The sequence below is a fragment of the Glycine max genome, chromosome 19 (genome assembly GCF_000004515.6).
Source record: "Glycine max cultivar Williams 82 chromosome 19, Glycine_max_v4.0, whole genome shotgun sequence".
Lineage (NCBI taxonomy): Eukaryota > Viridiplantae > Streptophyta > Magnoliopsida > Fabales > Fabaceae > Glycine > Glycine max.
Genome location: NC_038255.2, coordinates 5,040,134 through 5,064,944, shown reverse-complemented (window position 1 = coordinate 5,064,944; position 24,811 = coordinate 5,040,134). Strand labels below are relative to the sequence as shown.

At 32.7% G+C, this 24,811-nt stretch overlaps 1 protein-coding gene and 1 long non-coding RNA gene across 3 annotated transcripts; both read left to right on the top strand.

Annotated features, from left to right (window-relative positions):
- The first annotated feature begins 2,774 nt into the window (after positions 1–2,774).
- Positions 2,775–8,654, top strand: LOC100819995 (calcium/calmodulin-regulated receptor-like kinase 2). 2 transcript variants are annotated; one of them, XM_041012947.1, is made up of 9 exons: positions 2,775–3,116; positions 3,493–3,545; positions 3,979–4,371; positions 4,711–4,864; positions 6,307–6,433; positions 6,565–6,647; positions 6,727–6,798; positions 7,988–8,191; positions 8,274–8,654. In XM_041012947.1, the coding sequence occupies exons 3-9, from the start codon at positions 4,046–4,048 to the stop codon at positions 8,580–8,582; spliced, it is 1,275 nt and encodes a 424-aa protein (XP_040868881.1). In that variant the 5' UTR covers positions 2,775–3,116; positions 3,493–3,545; positions 3,979–4,045; the 3' UTR covers positions 8,583–8,654. The 2 variants fall into 2 exon arrangements, with proteins under 2 accessions (XP_040868881.1, XP_003555013.1); XM_003554965.5 differs by lacking the exon at positions 3,493–3,545 and having other exon boundaries at positions 2,776–3,116.
- A 6,875-nt stretch (positions 8,655–15,529) lies between these two features.
- Positions 15,530–21,733, top strand: LOC102668163 (uncharacterized). The gene is made up of 3 exons (XR_001386411.3): positions 15,530–17,424; positions 17,511–20,799; positions 21,506–21,733. It is a non-coding gene; the product is annotated as an uncharacterized lncRNA (long non-coding RNA).
- The last annotated feature ends 3,078 nt before the right edge of the window (positions 21,734–24,811 follow it).

Here is a 24,811-nt window from a genome sequence, read left to right as displayed (position 1 = left end):
ACTTGTATATTCAATAAGGAATCTTGATTGATCTTTAATTGTAATATCATTCTCTTAAAGAGAGAAACTTCTTCTTCTTCTTATTCAAATAGATTGATTAAGGGACTGAGGGTCTCTTAAGTTGTAAGGATTTCTGAACACAAAGGAAGGGTTGTCCCTGTGTGGTTGGGACTTTGTAAAAGGCATTTTACAAGAGAGTGGAAATCTCAAGCGGGTTGCTTGGGGACTAGACGTAGGCACAGGACGTGGCTGAACCAATATAAAAATTGAGTTTGCATTTTCTCTTCCCTTAAACTTATTTTATTTATTGCTATTTATCTTTTGCTTTAAAAAAAATTATTTTGAATTGTCTTTTGAGTAATTCATATTAAGGATGCATTGTTAATCCAAAAAGGAAGGAGTGAAATTTTTAATTGGGGAATAGTTCTTTTTTTTTTTTTTATCTTAATTCAACCACCCTTCTTAAGATAACTGAGGCCACTTGTCTAACAAAAACAAAAATAAATCTTATTCTAAAAGTTGGCTAAAATTTATGAGTTTCGCTTCTTTTTTTTTTCCTCCATGAGAGAATTTAGTCTCTTACCAAACTCTTCTTGGAATCTCTTACTTCTTACTTAAGTGATTGGTCCATCCATGTTGAGCTCATCCAAACCAAACTCTTCCTCCTTGAATAGTCCTTTATTATATTGAATGATTACTAATGGATGGTAATGACTAATGATGGGCGGTAATGATTACTAATGAGTAGTAATGACTACTAAATGCATTCTTGATGGTAGAATGCCTATATATAACACGTGTTTGGTCTCTGAGCTCACACATCTTTCATTTTCGTATCATATCTAAAGAGAGAGTGAGAACTTGAAAGAACCAAAATAAAACAAAACAGTTCTTTCATGACAATGACAGAAGGTATATTTTGATTTTGTTTTCCGCATTTATTAATGATCTGTTTTTCATTTTTTTTTGTTTGTTACATCACATATTTAATATTTTAGTCTTATAAATTATGCATTTAAAAAAAAAGAGTGGAAAAACTTATTTACATATGTGCATATAGAAAATATGTTGCTAGTGGCAACTTTTTTTTTATTTTTTTTATTTAACTTGACTTGTAATAAAGTACTTTATTCTTGTAGCGAGTGGACTAGAAGATCTTGAGTTCTTAATTATCTAAGGTCAATTATGCACTTCCTAAACCAAGTGCGTACCTTTAAAATAACATATATATACAAGCTCAAACAACTTCAATAATGGTGGCACCAAAACAAACAGATACATATACCAAAACAATTAATAAGTTAAAATTCACCCCACCTTGTAACATTCATCAACATTAAACTACAGAAACCAAGTTAAGATTCAGATGCAGGCAGCAAGAGGCAGAAATATAGGTGAAAAGGCGGAAAGGACTAGGTTTGAGGGAAATGAGTCACAGCCCCACACAAAACAAACACACATAGAGACATCCAATACAATATAAAGGGACTACATTTACCGGCTTTGTGCGCTAGTTAAAATGAAATCTTTATTTCATTGTGAAATAAGATTATTTTATCATTGAAGTTTAAGAAGAATAAGATAAGATGTAGTTCAAGATAGATTTTTTTTTTTATAAAAGATATACATTTATTATTTTAATAAATTTAGTTATATATTTTATCAATAAATTATCATTATTTTACAGATTTTATCACCCAATTTTTTTCATATTTTATTATTATATTTTTTAAATTTCTGTATTTTATCAATTCGTTAAACGTGTAACAATGTGCTGACATACTTTTCATATTATACCCTTTTCAATATTTACCACCCAAGTTATTAGCATTAAATTTTAAATAAATAATTATACACTTTCATATTAAATACATTTTTCACTTAAAGAAAAAGAAACAATCAACATTCACCAAAACAATAAATATCATCTTGTCCATGGATCAACTAAGTTGAATTATTTTATCTTAATCATTGGTCTCAAATTTTAAATTCAAACTTTGAGTATGTAATTATTTTAAATATTAAAAAAATAGCTTTAATGTATTAATCCGACCGGGATACCCTGTGATTAAAAAAATAACAACAATGATTCTGAATCCTTCTAATCCTCACACTTTCTTTTGTACGGTAAGTATTAAATATTTTACATTTCTAAGATATTATTAAATGTTTATTTTTTATTTAATCATTTTTGTATAATGAAAAATATTAAATACTGCATATTTATATTTTTAAGACATTTAATATATTTATATTTATTTAATGCTTTTTAATGTAATAAAAAAGATCATTAGACAAATTTGTACATAGAAATGAGATTTAGTTTTCATAAAATCATGAGTGGATATTTTCATACATATACATCTGGAGTTGCTACATCCCTCCAGAAAAAAAAGGATCATATTTAGACACATTTATATAATATACTCCCTACTATTATATGTTATACACTTTGCTACTACCTTAGACACTTTTATTATATTATATAATATTATACATTCTACTCACTACCTACTATTTTTCTTAATTTATTCTATATCCGGTCCATTTTTTTAAGAATCAACTAATATGTAATCAATCACAATTGACAAAAATGATAATACGATTAATTGATGCCAATATCATATAAACCAACATGTGATATCCCCGAGTCTTTTAGAAGTAAAAATACTAACACCAGAAGAAATGAAGAATAAAAAGACAAAAAAACAAACATACCCTAACGACCAATTGAATTGTTCCCAACCCCGTACCCATTTTCCCAAGTTTTTAAAACCTTAAAACCCACTCTCACTTCAATTCAACCACGCTTATTGCCCCACCCACTCCACACACCCCTCCTTTTATTTCCACTCAGTTTCATTTCATCCAATCCAATTCAAAACCTCTTTCACCTTTTCTCAGTAGTTACTCTTTCACTGTCTCCACAACACACAGTTTCTTTCCTCAACTGGGTCGCTGTTTCTTCCCTTCATGCCATTGACTTTGGACCCCAAAGTCAGCCACAAGCTCAGTAGCCAAAAGAGGGTCAATTTCAGAATCATCGTTCACAATTCTCGCAACCCTGAACAAAAAATCTGATTTTTTCATCATGGGGCTGTTCTTCTGCTGATTAGGTATGTGGGTTTTTTTTTCTTCTTAGAAGATCATGAAGGGGTTCTGATCAAGGTTTTAGCTTTTTGGATTTTGGCTTGATGGGTTTGTTTTGGGAGTTTTGTTTCTGATTTGTGGTTTTTTGTTTTGTTTACGTTTTCAGTGTTTGTAGAGGGTAGTGGGAAATGAGCATCTTTTTTATATGTTCATCTTTGTTAAATAGTGCAAAATGGATGAACAATTAATTGATGTCGATGAGTTTGTTAATAGCACACTGTCTCCCAAACCCTGCTACTTTTTACTGTTATCTGAATCATAAAATGGAAAAAAGGGGGGCATATTTTGGTTACATGTTCTTATTAATTTTCCTAATGTTTCGGATGTGTGATCTGTCTTCAGGGAAACTAGCAATATGGCTCAGTTCTTTATGGATTACCTTATAGTTATCAATGGTAAAAAATAATTAGCTTGTGTTTTTGTTTCTCCTTATCTTTTCGGAAACTATTGCTTTTCTTTTTCTTTCTTTTAGGAAGTTGCAAAATGAAAAGATAATTATTTCTTCAAAAATATAGTAACTCAGATATGCATTTAGTCATTGTTATCAGAATTAAGGTGTCTGTGTTACATTCTATAACCAAGCCACATCTTTAGTTCAGATATTTAAAGAGAGCATATGGTATGGATGTTTTGCTGAGATTCCATTTTTAGCTTTTTTGCCATAGTATAATAAACTTTCATCCATGAGTTTAACATCTGAAATTTTGTAAATCTTGTTGCATTTGAGTCATTGATTTATATTTGAATCACTTACTATCTTGAAGTTCAATTGATGTCAGTTAGATCTTTGTATTGAATTAACATAAAATTGTGCCAACTTTGTGACAGTGAGCCTCTGCATTACTAGTCTTCTGCAAGATGATTTCATTGTTTGAGTATCAAGAGAGATCAAAGAATGGTTCGCCAAGCTGATTTAGTCATCATTGGTGTTTCTGTTGGTTTGACCCTTGGAATTCTGATATCTTGCCTCATATTTTTCGGCATAAGGTGGTACAAGAAACGTGCTCATATTAGACGATCTGCAAATGAGTCTAGTTTAACAACTCTGCCGATACGAACAAATGGATTGGGAACAAGTAGTGACTTTAGTGCATCTCTTGATAGTTCCATAGCCTCATCATGGTCAGAAAATCTAAAGAGAAATTCCCATTTTAGTTGGTGGAATCATCAAAATAAAGATCGGTTTGCTTCAGCATCAGGCATTCTTAAGTATTTGTACAAGTATGTACATTTCTGTCTTGAGCTGTTCAGCCTGAGGCTTACTTTTTCTTTTTTTCTTCTAATTGTTCTGGTTATGAAAAACTATATTAAATTACAAGCATATAATATTGATATCATAATGCGTTGATTATTTGCTTTGTGGAATTGGGAACTTTATAGATAGGAAGTTTTTTTTTTTTTGAATCAGATGAATTGCCTTGCAAAATTTGATTTGCATTGTACCATAGTCCAGAGAACAAAAGTAAAAGAGAAAGTGGGGAAATGGAGATGTAAAGTAATTACAGATAAAAAAACTACTAACGTTTTAATGTTATGTATCTGACACTTTACATGGTACAGAGAAATTCAAAAGGCCACACAAAATTTCACAACTACTTTGGGACAAGGATCATTTGGCACAGTTTATAAAGCGACAATGCCTACAGGGGAGGTTGTAGCAGTGAAGGTGCTTGCACCCAATTCCAAACAAGGGGAGAAAGAATTCCAAACAGAGGTATAGGAAAAACTATTTTGATGCTTGGTTTGTGGGATTGAGAAATTTTATCTTTTGTACTAGATTTGTATAGTACTGGAAAAAGGTTCCATAATTATCTTATACATTTTTTCCTGAGCTGTTTTTATTTCCTTTCTTTGATTGAGAGACTCATAAACACATTAAATTTTGAAAGTATTTAAACCATTGCAAAATTCATAGATGATTTCAAGTACCCTATATATTAAAAAGTTTTTTGTTCAGTATTTAATTCAGAAATTGAGTATATATGCAGAAAATGTAGGGCTGTTTGATTCATATTCTTGAAAGCACTTTTCTGTTTTTATTTTTAAAAACGGGAAAAACTTGTTTGATAAGATTAATTTTTGAAAACTGTCTTCAAAACTAATATATCTTTTTCAGCTTTTATAATAAAAAACATAACATCTCTAAGTTGTTTTTGTTTTGGTTTTCTATTTTTAGTTTTCTGTTACGTATGTTCTTCCTTGACTGTTTTATCTTCTTCTCCTACTCTCACTTTTACTCTCTAAAATTTAGTTTTTGTTAAATCGTTTTATAAAATAGTTTTTAAAAATAAAACACAATCAAAACACCCTGTAGTGTACCAATTACATTAAACTGTTTTGGAACGTTACCATATGAATGACCTAGCAATCTAGAATTATTAGCTTGTATTTTTCCTTTTTGTAATATGGTTATCTTCATTGGAAGTAAAAGCCTCCAGAGGCAATGGTTTCCTTTATTTTTGTAAGACTGAATATGTCACGATATAAAGTGGGAGAGAATATCACTTACTTCCCCTAGGTTATATGTAACTGATGACAATAGTTCTAAATTTTTTAGTGGACTAGTTTGTTTAAAATTAAATAAAGTGTTTTTTAAGAAACATACAGGATTTGCTTCTTAAGAACGACAGTTTTTTTTTAAAGCAATTTGGACAAACATATAAAAAAAAGAAAACTGCTTATTTCATTAAAAAACATTTTTTAATTGAATTTTAAACAAACGGACCCACTTTAGCATCAGCCACCAGCTAGGTTTATTAAACTGACTTAATTATTTTTTTAGTCCATGAATTTGGAGTATGTGTTTTTTTAGTCTCTGAAATTTAAAAATGCTTTTTTTAGTCCCTAAATTTTAAAAATTACATTTTTAGTCACTGATATAATAAATTAACACTTTGTGACGATTTTTAGCGGTCTTAAATTAATTTTTATTTTTTAGTCACTTGAATTTGCATTTGAAAACTGCCACAAAGTGCTAAAAAACCTGCCATAAAGTGTCAATTTATTATGTTAGAGACTAAAAAAACAATTTTTTAAAATTTAGGGACTAAAAGAAACATTTTTAAATTTTAGGGACTAAAAGAAACACACCCCCAAATTAAGGGACTGAAACAGTTGTTAACCCTTAAACTTTTTATATTTAACATGTTGCTTCAGGTATTTCTGCTAGGAAGACTGCATCACCGGAATCTTGTGAATTTGGTTGGATATTGTGTAGATAAAGGACAACGCATACTGGTTTATCAATACATGAGTAATGGAAGTTTAGCGAATCTTTTATATGGTAAGAGACAGATCTTTCCCGTTCATCTTGTATTTTTTAATTTTTATGTGTCTTACTTTTTTTGCATGTTTTTAGTTGTCACGTGCCAAACTAAGTTGTCTCAATTGAGAATAGTCTGCGAATGTTTCTAGGTGAAGAAAAGGAATTGAGTTGGGATCAAAGGCTGCAAATTGCTCTTGATATTTCACACGGAATAGAATACCTTCATGAAGGAGTATGTGTGTTCATTGATGTATTTTTTTTCTTAATCTATGTCCAAAATGTGTTTGTTAATATGAATATGCATGGAACAGGCAGTCCCACCTGTCATACACCGTGATTTAAAGTCTGCCAACATATTGCTAGATCACTCTATGAGAGCTAAGGTAATATTATTTGTGTAAGCTCTTTTTGGTAGTCATATTGCCAATTCATTTTCCTAAATTTGCATTGATATTAAGGCCTGGGGGGACCTCGTTTTATTTGGTCTTTGGTGGAAAAAAAAAATGTCACCTGCTGTGAAAGGTGCCGCAGTTAAATGTAATAAAATAATAACATGATTATTTTATTCTTTTAGATGTGTATGACTATTTTGCCATTAATGAAATAAATGACCATGCTGTCGTTGAACTATTGTGTTTACAATTATGCCATCAGTTACATCCCATGAGAGAAGAATAGGGTGATGGTGTGTTTCTGGTGGTGTTTAATCAAAATTCGTATATACCTACACTACAGGGTCATATTTAGTGGTCCACCAAAGTCACAAAAAAATTGGACCACCGTAGCATTGGCCTGATATTAAATTCATCAATGTTATCCTTCCCTGGTTAGGTGATTGTTGTCCAAAAGAAATTTGTGAATGGAAAAATAATGAGAGAAGTGAAACATCATAGTGAGCTGCTCAATCACTTTTCTTGTAGAGTCACATCTTTTAGTATGATATCACAAAGTTGTTATCCATTATAAAATAATAAATTCATTAAATTGAAAATAAAATTTAAATGTCTTTTTTAAAAAAAGTTACATATTAAGGTTTAAATCATGTTTGACATTGGAATCAATTGACATACATATGTTAAGTCTTACAAAATTAGTAGGAAAATAAATAAAGGTATTTGTACAACTAAAAACAAATGTATAAAAACTACATTCCTCTAGAACAAATAATGGTGCAAACTACAAATGATCTTGTTGCAACCTCAAGCACCATAGCTTTCATGATAATAGTTAAAAATAACATTACTTTTCAATAAACAAAAGTTTAAAAGAAAGTTAACATTTATAAATGGTGTTGATGTATAATGTCAATAGTTGTTAAATTTATTATTTTAAGTTCATGGTAAGATTAATAGTTGTTAAAAAGTAAATTAAGAAGGCACTCAACCAGAGAGCAAAGATGTGTAAAATTTGCTTATATGCTAAATGATAGAAATTCATGAAGCTTAGGTGGCATTTTCGAAAGCTTGCATCTCAACTTTTATATACTATAATAGGTAAATAGAAAATTTGACATTTATGGCATTGATAATCTCCTATAAAAGTATAAATTATCTTCAAAATTATACTCTGCAGGTTGCTGATTTTGGGCTCTCAAAGGAAGAGATCTTTGATGACCGGAATTCTGGTCTCAAAGGTACATATGGCTACATGGATCCTGCATACATTTCCACAAGCAAGTTAACAACGAAGAGTGACATATACAGTTTCGGTATCATAGTGTTTGAGCTAATCACTGCCATCCACCCACATCAGAATTTGATGGAATATGTTAACCTTGTAAGTTACTTTTCTTTGGAAAAGATCTTCATAGGCTTCACAGTTTCTGTCTGATTTTCTTATTTATCTTTTTTATTGCAAGGCTGCAATGGATCATGATGGTGTAGATGAGATACTTGACAAGCAACTGGTGGGAAAATGCAATCTTGAAGAAGTGAGGCAGCTTGCTAAAATTGGACACAAATGCTTACACAAATCACCTAGGAAACGCCCCTCTATAGGTGAAGTTTCTCAGTTCATATCAAGAATAAAGCAAAGGCGACAGCGCCATCTAACAGAAGATAACTTGTCATTTGCAAGCAATAACTTTTCTCGAGCTGTGAGTCGATTAGAAGATCGACAGGTTGAACTAAGTAGGATGCCAACCATTAACCTCACAGAAACTGTATAAACATAATTGTTGCTTATAAATGAGACCAATGCAGTTTACGGCTAATCTAATGAAACAACTTCTATTGCAAAATATTGAAATAGTGTTGACATTTTTAACTCATGGAGTGAAGGGCAAATTCACCATTTGAACCTTGACTTCTGATGGAAAGGAGAAACAAAGAGTTCCTGCATATTATTATCTTCAGTCCTAAATGTAAGAATTTTTTTTTTCTTGGTCTTAATTATAAGAAACATAAGTTTTTTTTTCCTAATTAATGTAAGGTCTATTAATGATTACACTCATTTTTTCATGAAAGTGGGTGTATTTATTGAGATATCAACAAAAGAAGACATATTTATTGGTTGAAAAATTATCTTTTGAAAAAATAACTCCCTCTTTAATCCTTAATGTAAGGGGTAGTCTTCAAATAAAATTAAAATTTATGATAAGTTAACTAATCTAACAGCTTTTATTGATTTTGATAAATTAAGTAATTGTTTCTTATATATAAGATTGGATTGGATGTAGTAATTTGAAATAAGATGATTATTACTTTTGAAATATTCTATCCCTTGTGACAGATGGAGTAATAGAACTCTAGAACATATAGTAAGAATTTCTGAGTTGAAATCTCGCAATGCAGTGTGTCTACTTATCTTTTCGCCTCTAGGAACCCTTCAAAAACAAAAGCCTAACTTCAATGTTGATATTTTGTTTGCAACCGAATATATCAAAGAAGTTTGTTATTTTGTTTCTTCATGCACACTGCAGTGGGGGAAGAGTTTGATTTAATTTAAAAGTCACCAATAACCAATAGATAGGCGATTATGCCTATGGATTATCAACGAGACATGAAAACTTTAATTTGACCTTCAAACTGTATACACAAGAATAATAGTCCACTATAATCAATTATACATCCTTGGTTGTGCAGAACTTTGATTATGCATAGATAAGTTAGGCCGTGGAAAATTAACAAAAACAGCTTATTGTAGCTAAATAATGACCTACATCAGCAACATTTTAAAACCTATTGAAGTGAATGGGAACCAACAAAGAAAAACTTATATACGTAGCCAAAAAACAGGGAAGGTAATTGGTATAAACATGCACTACTTGGAATCCAAATTCAGGAAAAGGTGAAAATGAATATCATTTAGATATGCAGAGAAAAACTTCATTGATGTACACATGAAGTTGAAAAATAAAAGTCCTACAACGATCTTTTTGTTTCTGGCTTTACCTTGTGACATGCAATTCATATCTCAAAGTGAATGAATTTCTGAAGCTCAACATCTTTTGTTTATGTCTGCAGATTTTCTGTTGTTTTATTAATTTATTTATTATTTATTTACATTCCTCTACAGATATTGTATAATACAGTGGTTTGTACCATCCATCCCATAGCAGACTAAGTCAACAAATAAAATGCACAATGACTGAGATGATTAAGTCTGTGTTTGGTTTTGTCTCTCAGCAACCGCCATAGAACCAAACACTATAAAACACATAAAGACTGAGACTAAACAGAAGGAGTAATGATACATGAAGATTCATTTATTTCAAACATCTTATTTAACACTTGCTGGGTATTATTTCTTTTCTGTCTCTTTTCCTTATGGGTCTATCACAATATCACATTATTTCAAACATCTTATTAACACTTCTTTTATCTCTTTCTCTTAGTAGAATTCAAATAGAGATGTGGACACCACAAATATTTTTTTTTTCTTTCAAAAAAACAGAAGACTAAAAAACGGATACGACTATATAACACATTGTTTTATTGCAGAAAAATCTTGCGCCTCAACTTTGACTTGAAGCTAGTTATCGAGTACCATTGACACAAGGGATGATTATCATTGGTTTACACGATCATCGATATAATAACAAACTAATTAAAATCGCAGTACACCAAAACAGTTACATAAGTATAGGAGAAAACTTACATTGGACAAAACGACCTTCAAACGCAAAGAAAAGCGATGTTAGAGGGACCATGTGACCTTCAAACATTTTTCTGGCTTTATTTTAATTCTTATGCAGTATATATTTACATTTTAGAATACTTATGGTATTGTTAAACCAACTTAAATTATATAAAGATCATTTTAATTAAAAACACTGAAGTGTACGTTGCATGAACAAAGTCCATTAATTGTTAAATAGGTTGGTTATTCCTCAGTTATTAAGGATTTAGAAAAGCAAACAAAAGGATAATTTGCTTTTATGTGACAATCGTAAATTTCAGAATGGCGTTTTTTCTTCTCGATCATTTTAAAATATATTTTAGATCCATTTGTTTGCCTCATCAATCATTGCTAGATAATGACTTGGTGTAACATTTAAATTGGTTCACATCTTGTGCTAAAATCTGAAGCTGAAATTAATTTGCTCTTTAAATGTGCCATCTTATTTTGTTTTCTCAATCAATCAATTAAGGAAAGATCCTTTCACTTCAATAAAAAATTGGTGTCATCAAGGCTTTCAGCAGAACAAGCTGGAACTTGATAAAGCACTCCTCATATGTAAACTCCTGCTTACCACGTTACTCTCTGCACTCCTCATATGATGTAATAGTAGTTAGCCTTTCCATACAAATCTGATGTATACATAGTGATAGTGTAAACTATTCACTTCTCACTTGGTAAAAATGTTGTAAAATGCTCCTTTTATCTTCTAATTATGTTTCCTTTCCCCCCATCCTTTTGAGCATCACCCCTTCCCACTACCTCTACAAACCTCTTTTTTCGCCCTGATCACCCCTTCCCTACTTTTTCTCTCTTTTCTTTCTCTCTTGAGGTTGTTGCTTGCGGTTGGCTTGCAGTGATGGTGACAACTTGGAGGTGGCAACAGTGATCAACAACCTCTTCCATTCTTCTAATTTTTTTCTTGCTGTAATGGCTTTGTTTGCAAGTTGTTGCAGTGGCTTGTTTACGATGGTGGTGGCGATGACTCCATTTACGATGATGGTGGCTTGAGGAGGCCATGGCTTGTTTGGTTGAGGTTTAGGGATGGTGTTTTGGGTGTTCTATTTAATTTGGACAAAAAAGGGAGAGCACTGCCAATTACTGACAGTGTTTTTTCTTGTTTTTGGGTTGTTGAATATTGGTGTCATCTTAAGCGACAACTTAGCTGTTGTCTTTTAATGTCAATCTCTTTTGGCTTGGCTGACACAAACTAGTTTGTGATGAGTTTCTTAGCAATGGTCATGCAACCATCGCTTAGCCAATTATGAAACGCATAAAGAAACAACTTTTGGACGTCACTTTTTAGCAAATTTGTTGTAGTGTTAATAGATAACTTTTCCTTCCATTTGCTTTGAGCTAGATCATTATCAAATGAAGAATTCTTCAAAGGCTTTGTTGGGTTTGTCGATGGAGAAATTAAGATGGACGAGATAAGGGGTTGAAATTATTGAGAGCATGGTCGAAAGAGGAACTTTAGCATAAGGACCATGATCTCAATATTAACCCTAACCTCTCCTTTATCTCTCTCCATTGACGAAAATGACAGGACCTATGAAGATTTTTTCTTTTCCAGCTATGATCTTAAAGCTCTTATGGGGGAAAGAAATCTACCACATGTGCATCAACTAGTGCAAAGTGTCCCCACCTTGAAACACATGAGCTAAAATTCAAGCATTGAGTCAACTAATTAATATTGCGATGGTTGTGGTTAACTCACATCAAACGTGATCTGACTAGTGCACAAAGTGATGATTTGCGTCATTAAGAGCAAGCAGAATCCATGCTTTTGAAAAGAATCCACGCCTGTGATATTGGCCACAACACCAGGGTTTCCTTCCTGTCTCACCACAACCACAATTGCATTGTCCGCATTTGCTTTCAATTTCCCACAATATCAATGATCGCAACAGAATCACAACTTGGACCGTAATTTAAAGCCTTGACAAAATCTACAAGATGTATCACTCCAGCATATGCCATCAAATTTGAGATGAACTCAGGGATGTTGTGGTGAATATTATGCAACTACACGTGCTCAAGGTTTTAAATTGCAGTCGTCATTGCAGTTTTATCATGTTTCTTAATATGGTAGGAAATTGCAGACAATTACGACTGATGCAACCACAAAGTGTGATTGCTTTGCAGTCATGGATACTCCAGAAACCTTGATGTTGTGGCTGAAATTGCGGTTGCCAACTTTTCTTTTTAAACCATGCTTGTGATGATATATCTATCTAGCATATTATCATGTTTCTTAATATCGTAGGAAATTGCAGACAATTACGACTGATGCAACCACAAAGTGTGGTTGCTTTGCAGTCATGGATACTCCAGAAACCTTGATGTTGTGGCTGAAATTGCCGTTGCCAACTTTTCTTTTTAAACCATGCTTGTGATGATATATCTATCTAGCATATTATCATGTTTCTTAATATCGTAGGAAATTGCAGACAATTACGACTGATGCAACCACAAAGTGTGGTTGCTTTGCAGTCATGGATACTCCAGAAACCTTGATGTTGTGGCTGAAATTGCCGTTGCCAACTTTTCTTTTTAAACCATGCTTGTGATGATATATCTATCTAGCATATTATTATTTAAAGTGATAAAAAAATCCAATGGTTGATATTTTGTTCCAATTTCATCTTCCCATCATAGATTTCCATTCTTGATGCAACTTTTTTCTGTCTGGATGTTGCAGTCAATACAGCAAGATTTGTATCTTGGTCCCTCATTAATTCCTTCTCCAAATATATTGTCATTCCTGTGCATTGCTTGCCGAGATGGAATCCACGAATGTATGATGGCCCTAAATTTATAGCTGAGTCATAGTAGACCTATGGATATTGTTAGACACTACCCATTTTTTAGTGGAAACGGATAAGACAGAATAACAGAATATCTTTTAGATATTGCTAACAAATTCTGTTATAATAGATCTTTCCATTTTGTTATTGTAATCACACTACTAAAAAAATTATTTTTTAGTACATGTATCTAAAGATGGTTGACAAAAAATCATAAACTTTTTGTAAGTAAATATAATCATTATAGGATAGTTTCATGAAAACCGCCTTAGAATGGTTTTGTAAAAATTGTCTAGAAATCTTTGGCTGTTTTAAATATTTGATATCTCCCTCTACTCCCTCACACTCTTTGTAATCTCGCTCACCCTCTTACTTTGCGACTCCCCCTGCAGGGTTCCGAAGCTGTCGTAAGAGGGACCAAGGCCACCTCTCCATCATGTCATCAGCGATCATGGTCCCGAAGAAGCTCATGACGCAACGAAAGCAAGCCAATGCGAAGGGCCGCTTGTGACAAGTGTTTGCTGAAATTATTCAAAACGATGGCGTGATGGGCCTCTACGTTGGCTACTCCACAACATTGCTCGGAAACTTACCTGCAGGAGTTCTGAGTTACTCTTCTTTCGAGTATTTGAAAGCCGTGATGCTTTAGAAGACTAAGCAGAGTTACCTGGAATCAGTGCAGAGTGTTCTGTGTGGGGCCCTCGCCGAGGCGATATCGACATTGCTCACGATGCCTTTGGATGACATAGGTTGATGACGCAGGTTCGGGGCGTGGGGGTGAGCAAGGTTGTTGCGGTTATGTACGATGGAGTTTCGGCCACGGTGAAGGAGATTTTGAAGGAGGAAGGGTGGGTGGGGCTTACCCGTGGAATGGGGCCCCAGGTGCTGCATAGTGCTTGTTTTTCGGCATTGGGGTATTTTTCTTTTGAGACAACGAGGCTTTCGATTTTGCGGGAGTATCTTAGGAGGAAGGAGTTGGGTGAGAGGGAAATTGAAGTCCCTGTTTCCGATGGCTGAGTTTGTGTTTTGGTTCTTTATTGCTTCTTTTTCATTTGGGCTTTGAATTACAGTTACTTACTTCATGTAAAATATTTCAGTAGATAAGAAGTATTTTGTTCTGGAAAATTAGCTACTCCCATGGCATAAACAAAATGTAGGTGCTGAAATTTTTCTTATCTTGGTTACAATAAAGTGACTTTGCTGATTCCTGGTCTCGGTGTTAGAAGTTTAGGATTGGATGAGCAATGAATTTAGGATCTTCTGTTTCTAAGTTTTTGTTTAGGATAAGGCAGGTGAGTTTCTTATTTCTCTCTGCATACTTCATGAATATTAATATGGTCACATATTGGATGCTTATTGGTGTGTTTATTGTTATTTGTTCTTTGCTTCTCTTGGATCTGGTGTGTGCGCAGATTGATTTGGGCATGGCTCTTGTGTCCTTCTTTTATGAGCTGGAAATGTCAGGCATAAGTAGTGTTTTGCTGGTATGTTCCAATCCCCCAACTTATTGCCTTGCTATTCTTTTTATTTATTGAAGATTTGAGTCTTATAATCACATTCTTGTCAGATATAATCTGTACACCGCATCTCTTTATTCTGGTTAGTTATAACAGATAAGTTCAACTTCTGTGTAAAACTCATGCAACTTGTAGCTTTGTAAGGAAATAGGCAGTTTATAATGTGGATTTTACCTAGGGTTACAGGACCTGTGACAAGTGAGTGGCTTGGATTTTGCACCTGAATACAAGTTTTTTTTAATAGAGTTAGGGAGAACTAGAATAACTTTGCTAATCCACGGTCCAAAGTCAGTGTTTTGTTTGGTTTATAATGGAAAATTGGAAAGATTCCAACTTAAAACTTGTGATCCCTTGGACACTATTAATATTGTTTTGATGCAAATGTTAATATAGTTAATGATATACTTATAATGCAAAATTCCCAATTTAATTTTCTGGTAATTAAAACCAGGAACAATTCTACTCTCTAGTTATTGGTTAATTAATATTTACATAAGTATGGTTCTTTTTATCTCTTCTCTCTTTCCCATCTCATCTTTTGGGGTTAATTGTTAGTTATTTTTGTCTCCAAAAGAATTTAATAGATGTGATTACATATTCATTGATGCTCTTTCAGTCCTTGGTACCTTTGACTACTATTTATCCTTAATTTTTTTGCTTTTTAGTGCAGAGTTGGTCTCAGAGGAAAAAATTGAATACAATGATCTTGTAAAGTCAGTTCTCGATGGGAACTCTTCAAATAATGATGAACACACCAATATCCAGACAGTCCAGCCAGATAAACAAAAGGATGTGCCCCAAAAATGGTAAATGCAAAATAAAAGTAAATAATTCTCTTTCAAATATAGATTTTCTTGTTAATATTAAGGACGATCAATCTTGACTCTTGAGCATATACTGTTTTGACATTGTTATAGAAATCCTGTGTGATGCATTAATTGAATCTTGACTCTTAGGTTTATATTTGAAAATAAAATATAAAAAAAACAAAAAAAAAACAGCATTTGTTTATTCAGTTGTCACATGGCAAATTGCTAAGTCTAATAAAATAACACTAGAAAACCCAACCCGTGCTTTGCACGGTTATGGAACAAAAGCAACCCAATATTCTAATAAAATAAAAAAAACCAAACAATGCAGAGTGTGCACGGTGAAATATTTGACAAGTATTACTTTAGTATTTTTAATTAAGATTTTAAACAAGTATGATATTAAAGGTCATAAAACAGTCAGAAAATAAAAATATATGTATGTTATATTTAATTTGAATATTTAATTTGAATAAGCATTCAATTAATTCATATGGAAATTAATACAAAATAGTCATATTTTTTACTTTTTTATTTTTTAATTTAATAGCTATCTTATGTGAAGTGTGCACGTTTTGGCCCCTTACTTCATGGGTGTTAAAAAAAAACCTTTAGCACCTCAAGAATGCCTTTCACCTTTGACTACCTTGGGTGAAATTTGAGTTTACATTCCTACAGATCTGTGACCAGGAAGTCAAATTGTGCAATTGACTATATACTTATACTAGTGATATGCTTTTAGTATTTTGTGGCTCGTGCCAAATTACAGCCTTGGTCATTTTTGCCGTTCAAACTGTATAATATTGCATTGTTACAAGGTTTTGTTGTACCAAAAGAATCTTAGAATAAGGTTACAGAGTTCACATTCCAATGGACACCAGCACATCTTAGGCACGATGATGTTGTTATAACTGCTATCACCAGTTGTACAAATACTTCAAATCTTAGCGTAATGCTTGGAGCTGCATTGGTTGCAAAGAAAGCATGTGAATTGGGATTGCAGGTCAGTAGATGGCTCTGCATTTTGTACTTTCATCATGATAACTTTATGATTTTACTCAATTATGATATGCTTGCACAAATTATATGCATAAATCCAACAAGAAGGTTTTCCCTTTGCTATGCTCCAGTGCCATAATTGGGCTGTATGATATAGTGTTGACAAGCATGATATAGGTTTTACATTTGGTGTTTGATTGAATTTATATCTATATAACATTATTGTCTTGGCTAATGTAGCACCTCATACAGCTTGGCAATATCAGGTATGACTAACATTGATTTCTTATCCACTTTATTGTTATAAATTATAATGATATTTACGTTCCGTTATAAATAATTAATAATGGTATTAGCTGCATAAGGGACTGATATTGATCACATTTGCTTGATTTTCCCATTTTTCATAGTTATACGCTTACACTTGGGTTTTCCATTTATCATTTTTCTTTTCTGTGTTGTATTGCCTAATTTTATTTGGCATGCTTACTGACACATAGGATACATTTTTTGTGTGCATTTGATTCGATAATCCAGTGGGTCTTACATATCATTGTTTGTTACTTATTTTACCTTCCTTTTAGTGAATATACTTGATAATACCTGATTTTCTGCTGCATTGCTTGACAACATACATCTTGTTGTTTGCATAGGCCATCAAATTTGGTGTTGTTAGGTTTATTTCAAAGTTATTTGCCTTAGCAGATTGTATTCAACCATTTTCATATGGAATCACATGCTTTGTTCCAAATAATGAGGTTAGGGGTGTTACTTTCAGTTTCTTCAAATTTATTGTTCTTTTAGCTTTTAAGCTTGATTTAAGTAAATTTTTTAATTGGTTTAGATCGTGGATTTGAGGCATTCTGTGAACTACATACTGCTGGAGCAATCACAATCAAATGAAGATCTCTTTGTTGCTATAGTCAATATGTTTACTTCTACCAGGTTTGAATTATGTAATAAATTAAAGAATTGGATTTCATGTTTTTTGGATAAGTTACAAGGTTACTTGCACTGATACCAATTTTGGGTTTTTTTGGTGCTGGCGATACTTGAATCAGACTTAAAGTAGAGAGAAAAACACATGCTTTCACACACACACATATATATATACACACACACACACACACACACACACCTGTACAATAGGTTTCCCGAAATTAAGGAAAATAGACTACAAAATGTTCATCCTAACTATCCTAGATATGTAGAGTTTCAAGCCAAAAGACAAGGTACATGCATATTGGGAATTTGATTTTTATCACTAAGGTTTAGGTAGCTTAAATGCAAAGTAAAAAATTGCATTTTACTAGATGAACCTTAGTTGAATGGATGCATTGGAAGTTGTTTTTGTTTCAAATTCTAAGAGAACTTATTTATTATAGTTGGTGACAATCTTCACTATAAATAGAGAAGAGAATTAGTGGAGAAACATAAAACACATAAAGAGAGAGTGTGTAAGAAGAGAGATTGTAAAACAAAGTCACTTTGTTGAGAGAAAAGTGTTTTTGTACGAGAGTGTTATCATTTCTTGTAACCATTGAGTGAGGTATTCGAGTTTGTAGAGTGATACACTATTTGGGGTGAGTTACAATCTTGTATTCATTTTTCTAATAGTAAAATATTTTTTGAGTCGGTTCCATGGATGTAAACAAGAGGTGTCGAACCACGTTAAATTCTTGGGTATGTTATTATTTTTCTTACCGTGTAATCTTTGTGTGTGTTCTCACGATCCTTTGTGGGTGTGGATAATTTTATTTGTGGAAACATTGATTACCCAACAGTGGTATTAGAGCTATGGCTGAGAGCACACAAAGCTTCGAGATACTGTTGTTTGATGGAAAAATAAATTTTATGATTTGACAGAGTACTACTCAAGACCTGTTGGTGGAGCAAGGTCTTGATCAGGCATTAGAAGATGAAAAGTTGGCTTCTATAAATGAAACCAAGTGGACTAAGATCCAAAGGAGGATTATGAGCACGATTCGGTTAACTTTTGCTCCCGAGATAAAACACAATGTGTTGAAGGAGACAACACCGAAGGCCTTGTGGGAGAAGCTCGAGAATATTTATGCGTCAAAGTCGCTAACCAATCGCCTATGTTTGAAGATGGAGTTGTATCAACTCAAAATGGAGATGAGGGGAGATCTCCATGACCACATCAACTAGTTCAATTGGCTAGTACGTGAATTGTTGAATGCAGATGATAAACTCTCTGATGAGGAGCAGGCGTTGTTGTTGTTGGCCTCACTACCAAGGTCTTTCAAAGCTTTGGTTCAAACTTTGCTCGTGGGAAGATCAACTTTGAATTTGGATGAGGTGACCACCGCTCTTAGAGAAAATGAGAGAATGATGAGAACTAATAATGTTGATGATAAACACAATGCAATAGCTGTGATGGAGTTTGAGTGAGGGAGGAATCATTCAAGGAGAAATGATGGTCCAAGAGGAAGATCAAAATCGTAATTGCGTCCACAACGTGATATGAATAACATTCAATGTTACTATTATGGTGAGAATGGTCATGTACAAGTAAGGTGCAAACAAATGAAAGAGGACTTGAAGAAATTAAGAGATATGAACAAAGATGACGCCAACTCCTAAGCAAATGTAGTAAAAAGTGTTGAAGATGAAGATGATGTGTTTTGGCAACAAATGATGAGGTTGCTAAAACAAAATGGGTGATGGATTCTGCTGCCTCAAAACACATTTGCAGAGATCGAGAGATGTTTGATACTTTGAAAACCGATGGAGAATTCAACAATTTCAAGTTAGGGAATGGTGGAAAAATGAAGGTTGAAGGCATAAGGAGTGTGAGGATGAAGCTCCATGATGGTGCTATTCGAACTTTCTCAAATGTGAGGTTTGTACCTTCTGCTATTGTCAATATGATTTCTATGGGGGAGATGACATCACAAGGGTACATATATGTTGGTTCAAAGTGGGGATGCAAAGTGTATAAAGGGAGACACTTGGTGTTGCGAGGACAAAAAAATAAAGGTAATCTTTGCTATTTGGATGGACTAGCCTTGAAGAGGAACTATGAAAGCAAAGTGAAGAAGAAAGTGAAGTTTTCTAATGTTGTAGAAGTATTTAGAGATACTTCCGTTGGAGGGGGAGTTTGTTCACTCTCAAATTAATTGAAGGATATTTCTCTTTTGGCTTGAGGGGGAGAATTGTAGAGTTTCAAGCCAAAAGACAAGGTGCATGCATACTGGGAATTGAATTTTTATCACTAAGGTTTAGGTGACTTAATTGTAAAGTAAAAAATTGCATTTTATTAGATGAACCTTAGTTGAATGGATGCATTGGAAGTTGTTTTTGTTTCAACTTCCAAGAGAGCTTATTTATTATAGTTGGTGACAATTTTCACTATTAATAGAGAAGAGAATTACTGGAGAAACACAAAACACATGAAGAGAGAGTGTGTGAAAAGAGAGATTGTGAAACAAAGTCACTTTGTTGAGAGAAAAGTGTCTTTGTGTGATAGTGCTATCATTTCTTGTAACCATTGAGTGAGGTACTCGGGTTTATAGAGTGATACACTATTTGGGAAGGGTTACAATCTTGTAATCATTTTTTTGATAGTGAATTACTTTTTGAGTCGGTTCCGTGAACGTAGGCAAGAGGTGCCGAACCATGTTAAATTTTTGCGTTTGTTATTATTTTTCCTACAGTGTAAGCTTTGTGTGTGTTCTCATGATCTTTTGTGGGTATGAGCAATTTTATTTGTGGGAGCATTGATTACCCAACAAGATATATATACAACTAAAAACGAGAATTGATTACAATAAAATTAATCAAATATTCTTATATAATGTCGGCCTATATTATAAAATCTCAATACAATGTTATCATAATCTCAACAACAATAAATTTTTTGTCAATTTCAAAATGGATTTTGTAGGTTTTGTTTCTCTATTATCATGGAGAAATATATCCTTTCTTCCTATGGTACTTCAAGTAAGCAGAATTAATATATTTTACTTCATGTATTTTTGCTCCATTGTATCCTATGCCGAAAATATAACTAATTATTTTTATGTACTCATGTATTTATTTCATGCAGGTGATGAACTTTCTTCAATGCACCATGTGTCCCTACAAGCATGTTCCTGAGTGTAAATGAGAAAGTAAATAATTTACTTATTTGTATGTAACATTTTTAATTTCTTTATTTATTTGTATCTAACATACAAAAAAATTCATAAAATAAATAATTAAAGTAAGGATAAAAATTATTTAATTTAGATATTAGAATATTATGCCCATACTTATATCAAAAAAATGTTTGTACCTAGATTCAACTAATTAACATGGATGAGTAATAATCTTCAAAGAAGAAACAAAAAAGAAATTATAATAAAAATATTTTCAATTTTTTTTAAAAAAGACATTCTAAGGTAGAGAATATCTACATTCTAAGATGACTTTTAATTGTTTTTTTTAAATAAAGGACATTCTAAGACGGTTATTTGAAAAACCGTCTTAGATTGTATACATTCTAGGACAATATTTTGGGAAAAATCGTATTAGAATTCTTATTCTTTATTTTTTTTTAAAAAATATATATTTTAAGACGGTTCTTTGAAAAACCATTTTAGAATGGTAACCTTCTAAGGTGGATTTTCTAAGAACTGTCTTAAAATGACACTCTTCTAAAACGGTTCTGAGCTAAAAATCGTGCTGAGAACCGTTTTAGAAGGACACATTTTTAAGACAATTTTTTTGTGGAACCGTCATCGAAAGTCTTCACTTTTGACGACGTTGGCTTCAAAGACGATTTTGAATTGTTTTTGTATGTCATTTACAACCGTCATTGTTTGTCTTTTTTTGCAGTAGTGTCGACACCTGCATAGCTTGGCAATGGTGCCTACATGCTTGTAATGCTTATAAACGCCAATTTGAACATGAGAATAGACAGAGAAGAATTATCCCGTACATGTTTAGTGTAGTTTAGCATAGCATAGCTTAGCCTGGTTCCTAACACATTTAGTAGTGGGCCACATCCTAATTTTCCATGGTTTCCATCCATGAAGAATGTATAATTTAGAAACACCAATAATGTTGGGCCATTACCTGTTGATATTTAGACCTTTCCTATAATGAAATTGAGTGGGACATTTCCATATAATATTGGGCAACTTTATAATCTGACAGACTTGTCTCTTTCTTCGAATAAATTGATTGGAATCATTAGTTGAAATTCACATTCATTTAACTTCAATCCAAATTGGGTTCCACCTTTTCAACTTCAAGAATTACGTGCATCATCATGCATTTTTGAGCCTCAATTCCCAATATGGCTTACATATCAAAGGAAACTTGTGGTGCTGCAAATCTCTAATACTGGTATTAAAGATTTGTTTCCTAAATGGTTTTCTGACATATCTTCAAGTTTGGATTACTTGAATGTTTCACATAATAAACTTAGTGGAGTCTTACCAAAATCATTACGAATAACAAGTAAAATGGATTTGATTGTATGGGACTTTAGTTTCAACAATTTGTCAGGTTCACTACCTCTTTTTTCTGGAGATGCATATGCTTTACTTCCCTCAAATATGTTCTCAGGGACTTTATCTTCCCTTTGTGCAATGTCATTAGTGTCTTTATATTATCTTGACCTGTCTAGTAACTTACTAGCAGAACCACTTTCGGATTGCTGGGAGAAATTTCAAATTTGAACATTTCTAAATTTGGCAAACAATAGTCTATCAGGGAGAATACCCAAGTCATTTGGTACTTTATGAAAAATAGAGTTGATGCATTTAGATAAGGTTTAAATATGTTTTCCATCCCTAATAAATATTCAAATTTCGTGTTTGCTCCCTAATAAATTTTTGTTTGTGTTGGGTCCCTAATAAAACAACAATTTTATTTTTTTTGTCCTTTGCACTTATTTTAAGTCCTTGATAAATTAGCGAATTTTATGTTTGGTCCCTAATAAATTTTTCTATTTGTTATTAGTCGGAATTGAAACAAAATTCGCTAATTTATCAGGAAGTAAACATAAAATTCACTAATTTATTAGAGACTAAAACAAAATATCAAGGATCAAGAACAAAAGTATTATTTTATTAGGGACCGAATGCAAAACAAAAATTTATTAGGAAGCAAACACAAAAATCCGATATTTATTAGGGATCAAAAACATATTTAAGGATTTAGATAATAACAATTTCTCAGGCAAAATTCCATTTTTGACTCCTTGTAAAAGCTTAAGAGTCATTGATTTTAGAGATAACATTGTTGAAGGAGCATTACCAACATGGATAGTCCATAACTTGCACGATTTAACTGTTTTGAGTCTAAGAGGTAATAAGATCCAGGGAAACATACCCACAAGTCTATGTAATCTATTATTTCTTCATGTGTTGGATCTCTCTACAAATAATATTATAGGGGAAATACCACAATGCTTCAGTCACATAACTACTTTGTCATATATGAAGTTTCCTAGAGAATCCCTTTTATATGGTAGAAGTGGATATATTGATGATAGCTCAACTTTGTATTTTGTTGATGTAACAATGTTAGCATGGAAAGGACAAAACTGAGAATATGGGAAAAAATTTGGACTTATGAAATTCATTGATCTTTCTGGTAACCACTTAACAGGAGAGATACCCCATAGTCTAGCAAAACTTCTTGCATTAGTTGGCTTAAATCTTTCTAGAAATAATCTCACAGGATTAATTCCCAGCAACATTGGTCACATGAAAATGTTGGAATCACTTGACTTATCAAGAAACTATCTTTATGTTGGAATGCCGACTAGTTTTTCAAATTTGAGTTTTCTCAGTTATATGAAGTTGTCATTCAACAACTTATCATGAGAAATTCCAATACGCACTCAACTACAGTCCTTTTATGCCTTTGCATATGTTGGGAACATTGGGTTTTGTGGCCCACTAGCCACTCCCAAACCAATGCCCAATGGCAGTGGTCCCGCCAACTAGAACAACTCTTAAGAATGACACTAATGCAAACGAGGATGATCTCATAAAACTTGGATTTTACGTCAGCCTCGGTTTGGAATTTTGGGGTGTTTGTGGAACTTTAATTATAAAAAGTTCATGGAGACATACCTATTTTTCAGTTCTTCAACAACATACATGATTGGATATATGTAAGAGTTGTTATCTTTACGACTACAGTGAAATGTAGATTCCAAATCCAAGACTGAAAGGTAAAGTTATTGACACCTCTATTTTGTGATAATAGCGCTCATATCAGTGATATTAATTGCATACTATGCAACAAATATAAATTAAATTATCAATGATTTGATTTCTTTTATTTTTACTAGTTGTTAGATTTTTTTTCCAAATCCTTTTTCAATCCTAATATACTTATCCTCAATATTATATTTTTCAATAACAAGTACTATCTTATAATGGTGATCCATCTTTGAGAAACCACATTTATCAACAAATGTAATAGTAGAATGCTAGTACCATGAATAAAGATCTCAGCTTTTTGACATTTTTGTCGACTTGTTTCAATATTCAATTTAGCTTTTAAGCATTTGGAGGAATAAGCTAATGAACTTGTGGACTTTGTTTTTGTGTGTGTACTTTTTTACTGTTCTATTTCATATTCTAAGCCAATAACTTGTGCTGCAGAGTCCTTCAAAGCAAAAGACTGTGGGGTCATGTAAGGGCTCTTGAACCATTGCATTCTAACCTGAATCCCAGAGAATTTTATGCTTGTTAGTTTTCAATCTTGGCTTGTTTTTTAGTCCTATGGAAAGGGAGAAAAGAAAACCAAGAAGGACATTGGACGGAGTTATTAAGAAGGATGTAAAGGCGAATAACATCTCTACATATTTGGTTTTTAATCGAGTCTAATGGTGTTGAGTGATATATGTATAGCCAACTTCACCTTGTAGAATAAGGCTTTTGTAGTTGTTGTTGTAGTAGTTTTCCATTTTATCTTGGTGCATAATATTCTACTGCTTAAAGTAGTAGGAGTTGTTGGTGTTTTGTTGACAATTATCTGTATGAAATAAAAGTTTTGTTGTCTGTTTCATTGATTTTGTTTGCCAAATGTGAAATGAAAGTTCATTGTTAATCTACATACTGAATTGACACGGATTATTTCATTATCTAGTTTCTTTTATATTATTATAACCAACTAGTT